The 16,549-nt window shown below is 37.5% G+C and overlaps 1 protein-coding gene across 1 annotated transcript in view; it reads left to right on the top strand.

Moving 5' to 3' along the window:
* The window catches only part of Fam13a (family with sequence similarity 13 member A), a 347,725-nt gene that overhangs the window by 167,669 nt on the left and 163,507 nt on the right, over nucleotides 1–16,549 (top strand). The window contains exon 6 of the mRNA XM_026405192.2: nucleotides 13,552–13,635. Coding sequence (XP_026260977.2) covers nucleotides 13,552–13,635 — 84 coding nt within the window. The remainder of the gene's footprint in view (nucleotides 1–13,551; nucleotides 13,636–16,549) is intronic.

The following is a 16,549-nucleotide window of genomic DNA, read 5'->3' as shown; positions in this document are numbered from 1 at the left end:
CAATATGGTCATTTAAAAATTCTCTGAGCAGGAGAAAAACGTTTAAATGGCCTTCCGTTGTGATTAGTTTAAGGGAAGTGCTCACTTATTAATATATATTATGGCAAGTTTGATTACAAAGTTTGGTCTTATTATGTAGAGCCATAGTCATGTACCATATACATTAAATAAACTTCCTAAGCCATTTCCCATATCTTTTTCATGCTCAAAAACATCACGTGTCCCCATTTTCACTTAGGATCATAGCTTAAGCACAATTAACTTTAACAAATATCTGTTTACTTTGTTCTTATTTAATGCAAAACTACTCAGTGCAAAGCACAGGACTGAATGCTGGGGAGGCTCAGAAAACAGATGAAATATGTCCCTGTTCCTAGGGGAGCTTACAGTTTACACCAAACAAAATCAGTACAGGAATCTCTAAAGGGACAAAAGGGAAAGGGGACTCTATGTCAGCCAGACCTTATGCCCAGTTCTTCTGTACAGAATATCTCATTTACTTTTCATGGTGACCTTGTGAAGTAAGTGGTTTAATTCCACTTTGTAAGTGAGGAAACCTAAGGGGTAAATTGTTAACCTGGCATAACAGGAAATGATAAAGCTGGATTTTGGACTCAAAAAATACTGATTAGAGGCCAAGTATGGAAATAACCTAGATCTTGGAGTTTTAAATAGGACCATCAATGCCATGATCATTTATGCAATTATCATTCAGTAACTGTGCATTTTAGTGATTTAGCATAAGGGAAGTACTTTTGACTCTGGTTCAGTATGTTTTCACTATGCCTAGTCTCTTCTGTAGACCTATAAGAAAGGTCTATTCCAAACTTCTGAGCAACAGGGTAATCATAATAGGAAGTTAAAAATGTTGTAGATCTTGTTTGCTTGTTTTTGATTTGTTTGCATTATCTCTTTATATACGTAAATTTACATAATAAAAATTACTAACTTGTACCCACCCAAATCTGTATTGTTTTGAGTACCTGATTTCATAGATAACACTAAATTAGAGTTCATTTGCTCATTTCTTCTAGTCAAATCCATCGTTGGATAGTGAGTTGTGTGTCTTAGATAGGTTCTAAGTTTGAAGGTTAAAAATTATTAAGTGATATTTAGGAAAAGCAAAGATAAAAATATCATGATAGAATGTTATTGGCCTACATGACTCATATGGGCACTTTCTAGTAGTGGAAAGCAATTAGACTAACTAGAAGTATAAAGCATTCAGTAATAAAATGAGGATTCAAAGTTATTGCTTAGGTTGGAGTATTTTATGGCTCCAATTTTTAGATTATAGTTAAATATTTACAATTCAGACTGCTGTTGATTTTTTCTACCCAGACGTTTTGTTTTATAGAGTGATTACAGACCAACACTAGAAAGTCATGTCTGCTCAGATATCATTTTAATAGATTAAATGTATTTACCATGTGTTACATTTCTTCTTTCTGTCTGGTGCACTGACACATGCCTATAATCCCAGTGATTCAGGAGGCCAAGGCAGTAGGATCGCAAATTTGAAGCCATCCTCTGCAACTTAGCATGGCCCTGTCACAAGATTAAAAATAAAAAGGGCTGGCGAGATAGCTCAGGAGTGGTGTACCCTTACGTTCAATCCCTAGTGTTGGAATTTTTTTTTCTTCTTTCCTATTATGAGGAATATTTGACAGTAACAGATTAAATTACTTTTGCCTATGAAAACACCAATAATGCTTCATACCCTTCAACTGACATCTCAGAAGTTGCCAACTTTAAATACTTAAACTCTGTGTATTTGGCAAAGAGAAAATTCTCAGTAAAAAGGTAAGCAAATATTTACAGATTTTCCAAGATTACATTTATTTGCTGTCGAACTCCATATCTGATACTTTTTTCACTTGATCTCTTTGGGATGGAAGTTATACTTTGGTCAGAACCACCTAGAGCTGCACATTCCTCCAGTGACTGGGGAGAATAGGATACAAGTTCCCAGCTTCTCTATTCCTTGACTGGAATAATTCTGGAATGTGTTTTACAGTTCCCCAAGCTTTTCCCCAAGTGTTAAGCTTTAGAACTCTGTAGGAGCTTAATAATGACACACCCCTCGTTGACTCCCTTCTTTCCTCTATTATCACCCCGATTCCTCTCATGCACCACCTAACTAACTGCTGATGCTCAATCTTGCGGCAAGGTCTGACTATGGTTGGATTGGTGCAGGTCCAACTAAGACATCTCAAATTCTCCTCGTATGAAGTCCTCCCATCTTCCAGGCATGGTTTCTCTCCATCTCTTCTGTGTACCATGTGCTTTCTCTTCCTTCTGTTCAAACAAGTCTCACATTCTGCCTTGGGAGTTCTTTCCTACTCTATTTTGCGTTGTAAGTTCTTCAGGGGAAAAGACAATATCTCATATTTACTTTTACTGGCTTTTCCCTAAATGATGTGGATCAGTTCATACATTCTTCTGTTTTTCCAAAACAGTTATTTTTAGTTCTTTATATGTTTATTAAATTGTACCCTGTTTATCCAAATGAAAAATAAACTCAAAGTCTCTTCATGAAATGAACAGTAACTATGCTGGGCATTAATAATTATTCACATGTCTAACACACAATAAAAGTTTGTTTTGTAGACTTCCACCTACCTATTTTGCCAGATTAATCATATCTGCACATTCCCTTTTGCTATCATTTGAATAAACTCACATTGAAATATAATTACCATTATGACAGTGTTAAAAGGAGGGACCTGTGAGAGGTGAATGTCATGAGATCTCTGCCTTCACGACAGGCACGTTTACCCTTTCATCTTTATCTCTGGAGTATGTTGTGGAAGGAGTGGGTTCCTGATAAAAGGATGACGTTCAGCCTGATTTCCTGTCTGTGTGCTACTTGTGCTCACTTGCCCTCCTGTCGTGCTACTAAGCAGGATGAAAGCCTTCACCACATTTTGGCCATGCTTTTGAACTTCGGAGCCTCCAAAACCATGATACAAATAAACTTCTGTTGTTTATAAATTACCTAGTCTGTAATATTTTGTGATAGCAGCGGAAAATGGACTGAGACACTTTTTAAGACGTGCTGGTTATCGTCCACAGCAACTCTGAGTACTTGTGACTGATAGGCTCCTCCTGCTCCTTCCCAGTTTTCCTTTATGCTAACCAAGAGTCACTTGTATTTGTATTCAAACTTGTTTATGCCAGTTACTATTTTTAATGATACTTAAATAATTTAAACAAATGCAGCATGAATGCAACAATATAGCCATTTCTAGGAAAATGTTGTCACGGTAATTCATACAATTTTCGGTAACAGACTCTGAAATCTGGGTGGCATCACAAACTCAGAGTTTATTTCTCACCCAAGCTGCAGTTCAGGGGGGTTGAGCAGCCTACTCCATCACATACTAGCTACCCTCCAAGGATGCCTCACCACAGAAAGAGGAAGATGAGAAAATATGGAATATTTCAATGGCCAGTCTTAGAAACGGCTTATTAACACTTTTTTCACTGAGCAGATTCAGTCATTCTGCTGCAGAGCAGAGGCCTGCCACAGAGCTGAGGCAGCCGCAGAGGTCCTCTGTGACCAGTTCTTGTGATCATGCCCAAATCAGACCTGTAGCTCAGAGGAGCAGGCATGAGCTTATTAGGAGGGATGGGAAAAAGGGACACTCCTGAAGGAGAGAGTGGGTCCTCTCAGAAAGGAGAGGGATGCTGTGCCCCTCCTGCCTTTCAGGGTTTTTAAAATTTTTAATTTGTTCTAATTAGTTATACATGACAGTACAATATATTTTGACACATCATACATGAATGGAGTATAACTTCTCATTCTTCTGGTTGTACAGGATGTAGAGTTATTACACAGGTCATGTAATAATATATGCACATAGAGTAATAATGTCTGATTAATTCTACTATTATTCCTGCTCCCATACCCCCACCCATCCTGTCAAATTCAAAGTACCTCTGTCCCCTCATCCCCTTATTGTGAATTAGCATCCACATATCAGAGAAACCGTTGGCCTTTGGTTCTTTGGGGTTGGCTTATTTCACTTAGCATAGTATTCTCCAGTTTCATCCATTTACCAGCAAATACCATGATTTCTTTCTTCTTTAAGGCTGAGTAATATTCGATCATGTATGTATACCACAATTTCTTTATCCATTTATCTGTTGAAGGGTACCTAGATTGGTTCCATAGTGTGGCTATTGTGAATTGAGCTGCTATAAACATTGATGTCCGCCCTCCAGTTTTATTAGGGTACCAGAGAAGTTTTCAAAGAATCCTACCAGGCCTACCTCTTGACATATGACTGACAGCAGGCATGCATCAGACTTTTAAGTCCCTACTGCATATGGTAAAAATCCAAGGCAACTCTGGATCACTTTTGGCCCATGCTGACCACGTCTAACTGGAACTTGTTCTCACAAATTATATGGTAGGGAGAATTATCCTTATCTCCCTGAGTTCTGGGATCTGGTCTGTCAAAAAGTACCTCCCTTCAGGGTGACCTGTGTTCTTCTTATCAACATTCAGGTCTGCATTTCTCCTGCAGATGACAAGCTGAGGGATGTAGCTTATCCTATTGATTTGAGCCAGGCAAGGCTGACGGTAAATTGCTTTACAAAGGAGAGCATATGGGGTTCAACACAGTGGGCCTAGTTTATATATTTATCTTCTTAACTTCACATTCCCCCTGCTCATATCTGTTTGTCACCTATCAATACACTGCCAAACGAACTGGAAGGGAGACCAAATCTCTTGGCACCTAGAGCGAGAACATGAAGAAATGGTATGATGCACACAAGGTGTTTCCTCTGTTGCAAAAGCTTAATCAAATACTTTGGTAGACTCAATAATGAATAAAGGCTTTATCTTTTAACTTCATATAAGTGATACATTATGGTTGTGGTTTATACAAGAAAGGTGTGGAATTCCAAACTAAGGGTTCTTCCCAAACAAATGATCACATCAAAAGACTAGGGTGTAAATGGACATTTAATAGTTTTAAAGTAAAATGTTGTTAAGTTTTGTGAGTATTATTTATGATTTACTTTAGTAAGCTGCTTTAGTTTACTTTTTGGGTTGCCTACCTGCAATATTTCCTGATCTTATTAAATCTAAAGGATTCTTGTAGAGAAAGTTCTGTGTTTGGGTTAGAGCAGAGCTCTGGAGATAGCCTGGCTTCAAATACCAGCACCACCACTTACTAAGTGTATGATTTTGGAAAAAGGGCTTACATTTTCTGTACTTCAGTTTCCTTATATATGAAATGAAGATAGTAAAAGCATGTAATTCATAGGTTACTGTGAGGACCAAGTGAGTAAATGTGTAGTGAGCATGTAGAAGAATATCGTGCACATTTTAACCACTATATAAGTGAGAGCCAATGTTTTTAATTTTTTAAATGATCATCATCATTACTCTAGAATTCAAATTCACAATTTTCTATTGAGTATCCATACTATAAAAGACACTATGATAAATACTTGTATAATGTAAAGTATTTTGGTTTTAAAGCAACAACAACAACAACAACAACAACAAAATATCCTCTGGCTAAAATCAGACTGAGGAAAAGAAAGCATAGAAAAAATAAAGGAATTTTGCAGAAGGACATGGGGTAGTTCAGGGAATAGAAGGAAAAGCTGACCAACTAGACATCCAAAAGGATGTCCCAGGGTTCTGGCCACCAGGTTATAAGAGCAAAAGTCACTTTAAGGAACTGCCACTGGATAAGTTGGCTTCAGCTAGTCTTAGTTTGCAAGTGTTCACATTTCTGATTGAAATTATAGTGAATGAGAATCCAATGGATACTTGGAAGTTCTTGGGAGACATGACCAACTGTTGATCAGAGATATATTTTGATTAAACACTATATCCCAGAGTGGTTTGCTAAAACTAAATATTCCTTCAAAGAAGGGAGAATGGATGCTATACTTGCAAAAGCATTAGTTGTTCACCTTGATACTGTAAAGGGACAGAACAGGCTGAAGAGTTCTTTAAGCATCTAAGCCCTAGCATGGGTTATGGGACAAATATATAAGTAAGTAGCACAAGCAACAAGTGTTCTGTGTTGTACACATGGATTAAAGGACTAAAAATTTATTAAACCATGACTGGGACTTGACATTAATGCTATATGATGTGTGGTAGGGGATAGAAAGGATCTGGCTTAGAGACACTACTTTACAGAGAGAAATGAAGGCAGGCCTCTAGAAGGTAGTCACTGAGTAGAGAGCTAAATGACATGATGGAGCATGTCTGGAATGAGGGCATCCAAGCAGAGAGAAAAGCAAATGGAAAGACCCGGTCTTAGGATCTCACTTGTGGGCTTATGACATTAGGTCATTACTCAGCCCTGTGCAGATGAAGGAGATGTACAGTTTCCCCAGGTCAAGACTGGGAAGCCAAGAATGCAGAGTGTACTTGATTATCAAAGAAGAGCTCAGACATTAGAAATAGAGATAAAGGGAGTAACATAGGGAAGTCTTTTTTTTTTCTTTTTCCATATTTTTATTGGTGCACTATAATTATGCCCAATGGTGGGATCTGTTGTTACATATTTTGTACATGTACATGCACATGATATAATAATATAATTTGACAGGTATTGTGTCCCAGTGTTTCCCTTTCCCTCCTTCTGGTCTCTTTCCTCCATACGACTAATTTCCCTCTGATTTTCATGAGCTCTCTAGCCATCTTCTTTTTCTTTTTTCTCCCTAGCTTGGAGGGAAGTCTTTTCTGCTGAGGGTGTTAGAGGCAGCCTCTCTGAGGAGGTGATATAGGAGCTAAAGGAAGAGAAAATTGTATTGGATGATAATACCAAGAATGACTCTCATGCTTAATAATGCTTGACAATAAATCTCTGATATAGCTTAATCCCCATCTTACATTCCATCCTCATTTCCTTTTTCTTTAAGTGGAATTGACTGGTTGCCAGTTGATGTAGAAAATTTCCAATACACTTAAAGACAATTGAGGTTATGCCTGTGGGATATTAGAGTAGCCGTTTATAAAGTAAATGTATTAGGTTCAAAATTATGTCTTCTTAACCCTTCCATTTTAACTTTCCTGGTACAACCCAGAGAATTACAGACTTCTTCCCAGAAGTATACGTAGTAAAAATGTAAAAGGTGCTCTTTTGATTTAATATGTTCCCTTCATCTGTATAAAGAAACATTGTATTTCTTTTCAAATTTAAGGTAGCAATTATTTTTTTCACTCAGTCAAATTGAGATTCATTATGTTCATGTAGATGAATTGCAGAAGAGACTCTTGGAGATTATAAAGAATGGTATATCATCTGTCAGTCACATTTATTTGACCCTGGCTGTGTGCAGAGAAGTGCTGTCTTAGTCTGTGGGGTAATTTATAAAGACATTTACTTCTTTCCATTGTGAAGGCTGGAAGGGTAATACCAAGAAGGGGGCATCTGGTGAGCACCTTTGTGCTGCATCATCTCATGATAGGAGGCAAAAAGAGGAGAGGGGAGGGGCTGAATGCATCCTTTTACCAGGAACACATTCCTGAGATAACAGCACTAATCCATTCACTAGGTCCCTCCTGACAGGACCACATCTAAAGGGCCTGCCTGTCAGCATTATTGCCTCAGGATTTAAGTTTCTAGAAGATGAATTTTGAGGGACATATTCTGGGATACATTGATTGGAGCTCTCTGTCCTCATGGAACTGAAAGTCTATTGGGGGGTGATAGACAATAAGCAAATACATTAAAAATGAATAAAATTAGATTCAAATTGAAAGCAGGACTACAATTCAAATGCAGCAGCTAAGAGAAGAACATGTGCACAGGGAGCCACTGTGCGGAGGTGACACTCTGAGGAGGTGACAGGAGATGAAAGATGAGAATGCACCAGCAGTGCTGAAGAATCACTGGGAAGGTATTCCAGGGAAAGGGTATAAGAAGGATGAATGCCCAAAGGCAGGGGAGGACTTGGAGTTTTTGAAGAACAGAAAAGAAGGCCATTGTGGCTAAGGCCTCATGCAGGAGAGGGTCAGATAACATGAAGATAGAGAAATAGACTCCGTAGGTCATGGTAAGGGTTTGGATATTATTCTTTGTGTGCTAAGACATTGGAATGTTTAGGGCAGACAAGTGAAACCATCTTGTGTGCATGTACAAAGCTTAGAGAAGGTAAGATGTTTGAAGTAATTTAGTTGAACAGTAATGGTTATGACTGAGGTGATAGAAATGGATGGATCAAATTTATTTTGGAGGTAGTGCTCACTGGACTTGATGGTGTGTTGAATGTAGAAGGTATAGGAAGGGAGGGATCGAGATAGATTCCTAAAGTATCAGCCTGATGCTTTATTGTTGAAGAATGAAGATGAAGCTGGAGAGTTAGTGAAGCAAAGTTTGCATGAGAGCTAGTGGGACATACGAGATTAAGGAAGTGTTGTTTCATAAACAATGAAAGAAACTAACCATGGGATAGGTTTCCACAGTGTGCTGTGGTTAATGATCTAGAGGACAGGAAGTGAAAGGGAATCATTGAAAGAGCAAAACCCATGGAAAGGTAAAAGGAAAAGCGATCCAGGGACCATTTGGAGGGAATTTCTCTCTTATAGATTCAGACTCTTTGACAGGAGAGAAAGCAGAGAGGATGGCATGATTGCAGGTAGGTTTGTAGATTTGTTGGTGGGACAATGATAGTTTCTACTATCATGCTTTTATTTTCCCAAAGAAGTATGAAGTGAGAATGAAAGGGGACGGATTTCAGAAAAGACAAGGGGCAGGATATGAACTACTATCTGGGAGATGAGAAAGTCAAGTAGAGCGGAATTGCTGGGCATGAGAAAGGACTCATTCAAGGTATGGTCATCAATTTGAATATGAAGCCAGTCAATCCTGTAATATTTTTCCCTAGCTACTTTCAGGTGCTCCATTCTTCACACAGAGAAGGTGTATCTCTGGATTCAGCAAGGATTGTACTTCCTTGAGAGGAAGGCAAGGATTAAGAGACTGGAGGAAGGGAATGAATGGTGTTAAAGGGAAAGCATGACCCTTAAATGTAAGCAGCTTAAGAGGCGAATTAAAAGCAGGAAGGAGGCTGGGGTTGTAGCTCAGTGGTAGAGTGCTTGCCTAACATGTGTGAGGCACTGGTTTCGATCCTCAGCACCACATAAAAATAAATAAAATAGGGCTGGGGTTGTGGCTCGGAGGTAGAGCGCTCACCTAGCATGCGTGAGGCACTGGGTTTGATCCTCAGCAACACATAAATAAAATAATGACATTGTGTTCACCTGTAACTAAAAAATAAAAATAAATAAATAAGCAAATAAATAAATAAATAAAGGCATTGTGTCCAACTACAGCTATATATATATTTATATATTTACATATTTTGTATGTAAATTTATATATATAAATATATATATATATATATATATATATATATATATATATATATATATGCAGAAGGGATGCAGAGGGGGTTGTGGAAAATTAGAAAAGGGACTTTATTCATCCATTCAGTTTACTCATTAGTCAACAGTGATGCTCCTACTATATGCTAAACCTAGGCTCTGTGGGTATGTTCATGGACCAGACTGATCAAGTCTTCTCACAGATTAACATAAATTGTACAGTAAAGAATTAAAACCAGTAAGTGTAATTTGCCGTTATGTTTTTATAAGAGATAAGGGGGGGGGAAGGGTAGAGGATAGAAAGCAATGAGTGGGAAGGAGAGCAGTGGGGATTAACAGTCCTGGGAAGTGAGTCTTCTCTGGTAGAATCAGGGGAGCCTGGACAGACCTGCAGCAAGCCTGGGAAGAGCTGTGGGGTAGCATGCCAGGCTGAGGAACAGGGAGTGCTTTTCTGTTTTACAATGTCATGAATCCTTGCATAGTGAGGCCAGCAAAGTCATGATAAACAAGGTATTTTTCCTTCCCTATTGTATTTTTAAGTGGTGTTTTTATGATACTGTGACACAGTTGGTTTAAGCAAGTGGTTGTTACACACAAGTCATTAGGGTGAGTAATCAGTTCAGTCGAAAGTCTCATGTAAGTAGGCCATTTGTTTAAGATCAATGTAAATATACTCTATATGAGAGATTCATGTCCAATTTGTCAATCCATTCTCCAGTTCCCAGCACTGGAATGCTGCCCATAACAGGATTCAATTAATATTTATTGAATGAGTTTTTGTGCTCACATACAGTTTAACACTTAGAAACACAAAACATCCCCCTTCAAACCTTTTCAAAGAAGTCCTTTTAAGGTAAAAGTTTGAACACAAACCGGAAGGTCTCTTCTTTTTTCCCCGGGAGTGTGGGGACTCGCCCTAAATGGCTTTGTAAAAAACTTTGATATAATTCACAAATCATAAAATTCACCCTTTTAAAGTGTGCATTTTGGTTTTAGTATATTCACAAAGTTGTGCAACCATCACATTACCTAATTCCAGAACATTTTTATCACCCCAAAAAGAAACTTCATTAGGACCAGACCCATTTGCCTATTCTAGATATGGCATATGAGTGGTCACAATAAGTGTCCTTCTACATCTGACTTCTTTTACTTAGCAAAATGTTTTCAAGGTTAATCTGTGTTTTAGCATGTATCAGTACTTCATTCCTTTTTATAACAATGATATTCAATTGTGTGGCTGTGCCATATTTTGTTTATCCATTCATCAGTTGATGGATATTTTAATTATTGCTACTTTTAGGCTATTATAAATAATGCTATTCTGAGCATTCGTGTCCTAGTTTTTGTGTGGACTTAAGTTTCCTGTTGTCTTAGACAAATACCTGCATGTACAAATGTACACACATATATTTTTAAAGGTACACTTTCCAAACATTTTAAAATATTTCACATTATGATATATTTTTTAATGCATTAAATTGGTACTTGTTATTTACTTAAGGTATTATTTAACAGTTTTCCAAAAATATGAGTAAGCAACTCTGACCTTCGTGGAAGGTGTCCTACGGCTCTGAAGCCCCATGGTTGGCTACTAACGACATGGATGGGGCCCAGTATTTAGTGGCATTCTGGGGGTGATTGTGAGTGCAATTCTGAACAGATAGTGGCTTGACTTTTATCAAGAAACATTGCTTCTTCCTGGAACAATTATAAAATCTTGAAATTTGGAACTAGACAGGATTCTGGGAGTCCCTCTAAACCAATCCCCTTCCCCCTACGCTCCCCCTTTTTTTAAATAGATCTTTGAACTAAGGGAAGCCTAAGGGCTTAAAATGGTGGTCTACATTCCTATAGCTGGCAAGAGACCAGATCATGGCTCCCAATTTAGTGCTGTATCTCTGAGACTTCACTTTGCCTTTGTTGTGTGAATTTAAAAATCATAAAATAAAAAATAAACTAGTGAGTGATGTTTTCAGATAAAAGCTTAGAGAAAATGCTGTCAGAGTCTTTTAGGAAGTAAGCCTTCTGCTCATTTTTTCACAGGGACAGAAAAGGAAAACAGGATTAATACTGTTGTTTGTAGCGTATGTCTAAGGAAGAAAGAATTAGAGACATTTGTCCTAAACAAAGGCTAGCCACTCCTACTAAATTCCTTAATAGTCATCCTTGCTTCTTCTCTTTACATTCGAACATTTACATATCAGTAGTTTAAAAGAGGGGGCACAAGGATTAGGCATAATTGTTTTATCCAAAATTACGCAACAGATTATGCAGTTAAACACTTGGCTCTCTGAAATGTCATGCTGGATATAATTTATCCTTCTCCCAGTGAGTCAGAAGTGGGAATGGGTTCATTCACTATTTCCAGTAAGCGACTTACCACCAGCAGGTGTTGTCACTGGTGGGAAATGGTAGGACCAGAATGTACGTTTATTTGGAGATCTCAGAAATGTCCCATGGGCCCTGACATAGAGGCCACAGGCAGCTGAGAGTGCTGCCAGCACTCCTGGCTGAGAAGAGGCTCCTGATCCCCCTGCGTCTGGGAATGTTCCCTAGCATAAACCCGAGAACAGGTGCCGTGCACAGCCCTGTGGTCCAGGCTCATCCCCCCTTATGTGATCATGGGTATATCACTTCAAGATCTAAGCCCTCATCTCTAAAATTAGGGGGTAGACTAATTGACTTTGGAAAAAAAAAAAAACTCTTTTGGCTTTAAAATGCTATAGCTGCACCATTTAGTGGTTTCAAATGTTAAGTATAACAGAGATGAAAAGCAGTATACAAAGGTGATAAGGACTCAGCCCTTAAAGTTATACAGAACCATCTTTTAGTCCTCTGTGACAATAAGCAAGTTTAATTATCTCTGTAGGCTTCATTATGTTATCCTTAAAAGGGGGATGATGGCTGTAGGGCTTACCTTGCAGGACTAGTGGACAGGGAAGGATGGCATCATGAATGCCAAGATTTTAGCACAAAGCCTGATACGTCAGATGCTTCAATGTTCATTAGTAGCAAGTAGGATTGCTGTTTTCTTTATTTTTAAAAATTTTTTAGTTACAAGTGGACACAATATCTTTATTTTATTTTTATGTGGTGTTGAGGATTGAACCCCGAGCCTCACGCATGTTAGGCAAGCGCTCTACCTCTGAGCCATAACCCCAGCCCAGGACTGTTGCTTTCTTTAGGGATATTTCATACTAACTCCATATTATTCCCTTTAGAAATAAGTGATAATAATGCCAGCAAATTTTAGTAACATTGTTAACTATGTAGACTAAAATTTTATTCAAACTTATAATTATTAACCTAAAAACTTCTGTGATTTACATGATTGGATTTTAGGCATGGGGAAGACATGAAATACAGGGGTGAAGGTTATAGAGCAAGTGAAAGAAATCTCACTTTCTCCTTAGCTTGACTGTCTGTAATATTCCTTGTATTTTTCTATCCCTTAATTTGAAGACAGAATAAAGTCATCAATGGTAAACTTCTCAAGTTAATGGTGATTCAAAAGTGAGACTCTACATTATTAGAAAACCAAAGCAAACACGATTATTATAATTTGTTTATCACAGTAATAAAGTGTAAATGTCTCCAACTCCATCTAAGTTACCTCCTTACAATTTCTGCCATTAGATTTGTAAATATTATTTTGCTTTGAACCAAGGACTTAGAAGTGTAAACATTTTGGAAATAGGAACTCAGACGTTTTTCCTCAGTTAGGGCATTAGTATGATTCCCTATCACTATTCAGTAGTAGTTTGTTAAATTATCTGAAGTTATTTCTTTAAGATAAAGACTATAAAGGATCAGAACATGAGCAATTCTGTTGCTTGATATCTTGGAAAATGAGTTCTTCATCTTTCAAAAGAAGAGGTGAGCTGCCTATAGCAGGTGTTGATGTGATAAAGTGACATGGCAGTGCAGATATGGTTTTAGTGATCTTCTGAATGTATAGGTCCTGTATGTTCCACACCTTGGTCACCTCCTATCTCACTTCACTGTTCTATGGGACACAGAAGAGAGGAAACATCCTGGCACCTCACTGCAATCTCATGAGCTGCTCAGGTGAACAACTCAATGTAGAAATGCCTTGTCTCTCTTAATTATTGCTTTGACTACCTCATAATTTCTGGGTAAGCAGTCTTTATTCTCTAATATTTTTTATACTTCTTTTATAGGAGGCCAATTGTAAGAAATCTCTACCCATCCTTTTAACAAAAGACCTAGAAAGAGATATGCCAAAACCATCTCCAAGAGCCAAGGTAAGTAAAGCCTATACTCCATACATCAGGTGAAACCTCCAGCGTGGCCCTTTATGCTCTCCTATCTCCATGGTCTGCTGTTCATACTTCTTTTAGCCTTTGAGAGGTCCCTCCCTGACTTCATGCCACCATGCTTTGGTGGCATGAAGTGGGGGAGGGGAGAGCTGGTGGTGTAAACATACTTTTTATTTAGAGCATTGAATCAAGGTTATATTCATCCAAAAATTATTGGTACCTCCTGTTATTTTACAGACAGTCACATTCTTTAGTGGATGGTTTTCTGTTCAATCAGAATTGTTTCCAGTCTCCAGCAGAGGAAATAGTCAAGGGTGGAGATCTTTCTCAGGGCACTTCTGAATGTGACAGAAATCCATCAGAGGCATTTTTCTTCCTTAGATTAAAGTAAAATGCTCAACTGTACATTTTTTTTTTGTTCTAACATGGAAATAACATTACTGATTTTTCATTGTTACTAAAATAACACATGATTAATAGAAAGTATTTACGTGAATAATATAACCAAAAAAGAACTAGCATAGATATGATGGAATAAAGGGCCAAATGTATAAAATTTTGTTTCTCCTATTAAGGAAAACTTAAAATTCACATAATTGTTTTGCCAATGAAAAGGAAAAAAAATCCTTTTACCAAAATATATCATGAGAATTTGATCATTTGTTTGTCTATTCAGAAAAGTGATTATATAAGTCATATAGCTACTTATTTTCTTTATCTTTACTCTTTCCTTTTGAGTAGAACTTCTACTGACTAGACATATATAATATTCCTAACTGACCACTACGACATTTATAAGGTTACCTTTTTCCCCCCAATTCTAAGATAGAATGTATCTCAAACTTTCTTGAGTCTAGGTAAAATTTAAAAGAATGATTTCAGTTGCACTTTGCTGCAAAAACAATTGTGGATTTATTTTCAAAGGCAAATCAAGTATTGAGTCATTGCTTAGTGTTTTATTTATTTATGGCAGTATAGCTTATTTTAAAAACAAGCCAAAGCCTGGCACCATGGTGCATGCCTATAATCCCAGCAGCTCTGGAATCTGAGACAGGAGGATCGTGAGTTTAAAGTCAGCCTCCTCAATGTTGAGGCGCTAAGCAAGTCACGAGACCTGTCTCTAAATAAAATAAAAATAAGGCCAGAGATGTGGCTCAGTGGTTGAGTGCCCCTGAGTTCAATCCCCAGTACCAAAAATAAATAAAATAAGTAAATAAAGTGAAAATATCATTCCTTATAAATCTTAATATACTTTAACTTTTTTCTGTAAAATTATTTTAGTTTTCTATCATGCTTTTCTCAACAGAGTAAAAATGTTTATTTTTTCCACTGAAATATTTGTATGTATGAACTTACACATAATTAATTCACACATACAGTAGAAATGTTATTATGTAATGAATAAAAATTCATTGTCAAAATTGTACTCATCACATATATCCATTAAAATATATATGGCTTGAGGAATAATTTTAGGTAACATTTGCTTCTGAACTCCATTTCTCATAGCATAATTACTTTAAGGTGATGAGACCCTAGATGAATCACTTTCAAAAGAAAGAAATTCTTGAAACTGTTCATAAAAATTGTTTGAAGACATTCTCTTATGAAATTGATTCCATTTATAATATTTTAATCACACACAGAATCAATAATCAATGTACACTTACTGTCTTCTTCATCTATCCCACTGTATGATTTATGACCCAACTAATTTAATAGAGAGATTACTACACTGGTTAAGCCTTGATTTGTGACTGTAGCTTCCTTTTGGCCTTACATGAGCTAGTTTAAGTTTACATGAATAAAATAATCTCTGCTTAGTTCAGGGGTGATTATATATCTTTATAATGTCAAATCATGGAAATGGGCTAGAGCATATGAGGCACAAGTAATTATTGAGGCACTAAGACTTTATTAGGTCTTTTTCCCCTAGTGCGTCTTTGTTTTTTCCTCCCATTTATTTATTTATTTATCCATCCATTCATTCTAATTTGTTATACATGCAGAAGTCCCCTAATGGATCTTTGAAAGCTAAACCTGAGAAGACCTTCAAAATACAGGTTATGTGCCCCTTCTACATTGACAGTGAGCTATGAGTGTGATATTTGTCCTTGGTATTAATGTTACTCCATTTGGCCTCCATTGCTCTTTCTCAGACATCTCTAGTTTTAGCTGCATTTGCCTTGAATGGCTAAGTATTTCTGATCCTTGAATGAGCAAGAAATATAAAAATGGCAATCCAGAAGTGGCCTGTGCCCATTCGCTCTAGAGCCTGAGCCATCTGTCTGAGCCATCTGTCCCCCAGCCAGTACAGTCTCTGCTCTTGGGTAATGGAGAGGATTGTATTTCTCTTCTTAGGTAGGAGAGTCACTGCTTGATTTGAGTCCAAGATGAAAGAAGGATACCTCCTGTACTGTGCCATGACACTTCCTGGATGAGTCATGATTCCCAACCCTGAAAGCTCAAGGACATACGTAGACAACTGTTCCATTCCCAATACTATGGAGACCATATATGCAAACAGATAACTGGAATATAATACAGAAGAGAACATCAAACAGATTTTTAAATGAACAGATATAGAAAGACATAGCTCCAGGAACCTAGTACCTAGTCATGACCAGGAGAGGATTCGAAAGTCCTTTTCTACTGAACACAGGCACTGTGACTTTAATAAGCCTCGCAAACCATACTCATTGCTCACTGATAAATCTGGAAGAGGGTCCGGGAAAATAAGGGAAGAAAAACCATCTTTCTTGTCTTTTCCCATGGGGTATGCTTTAGATTTCTCACTGCAGTTGCGGTGTTTTTGACCTCAGCAAAACACTCAAGGTCAAGTCATTGTGTGAGGGTACCTATCAGATTAATTCACGACTAGGCTGAAAGTACATCATAA

This window comes from Urocitellus parryii, chromosome 10, assembly GCF_045843805.1.
Source record: "Urocitellus parryii isolate mUroPar1 chromosome 10, mUroPar1.hap1, whole genome shotgun sequence".
Taxonomy (NCBI): Eukaryota; Metazoa; Chordata; class Mammalia; order Rodentia; family Sciuridae; genus Urocitellus; species Urocitellus parryii.
Note: the sequence above shows the minus strand (reverse complement) of the source record. Positions and strands in the feature narration are given on the sequence as shown.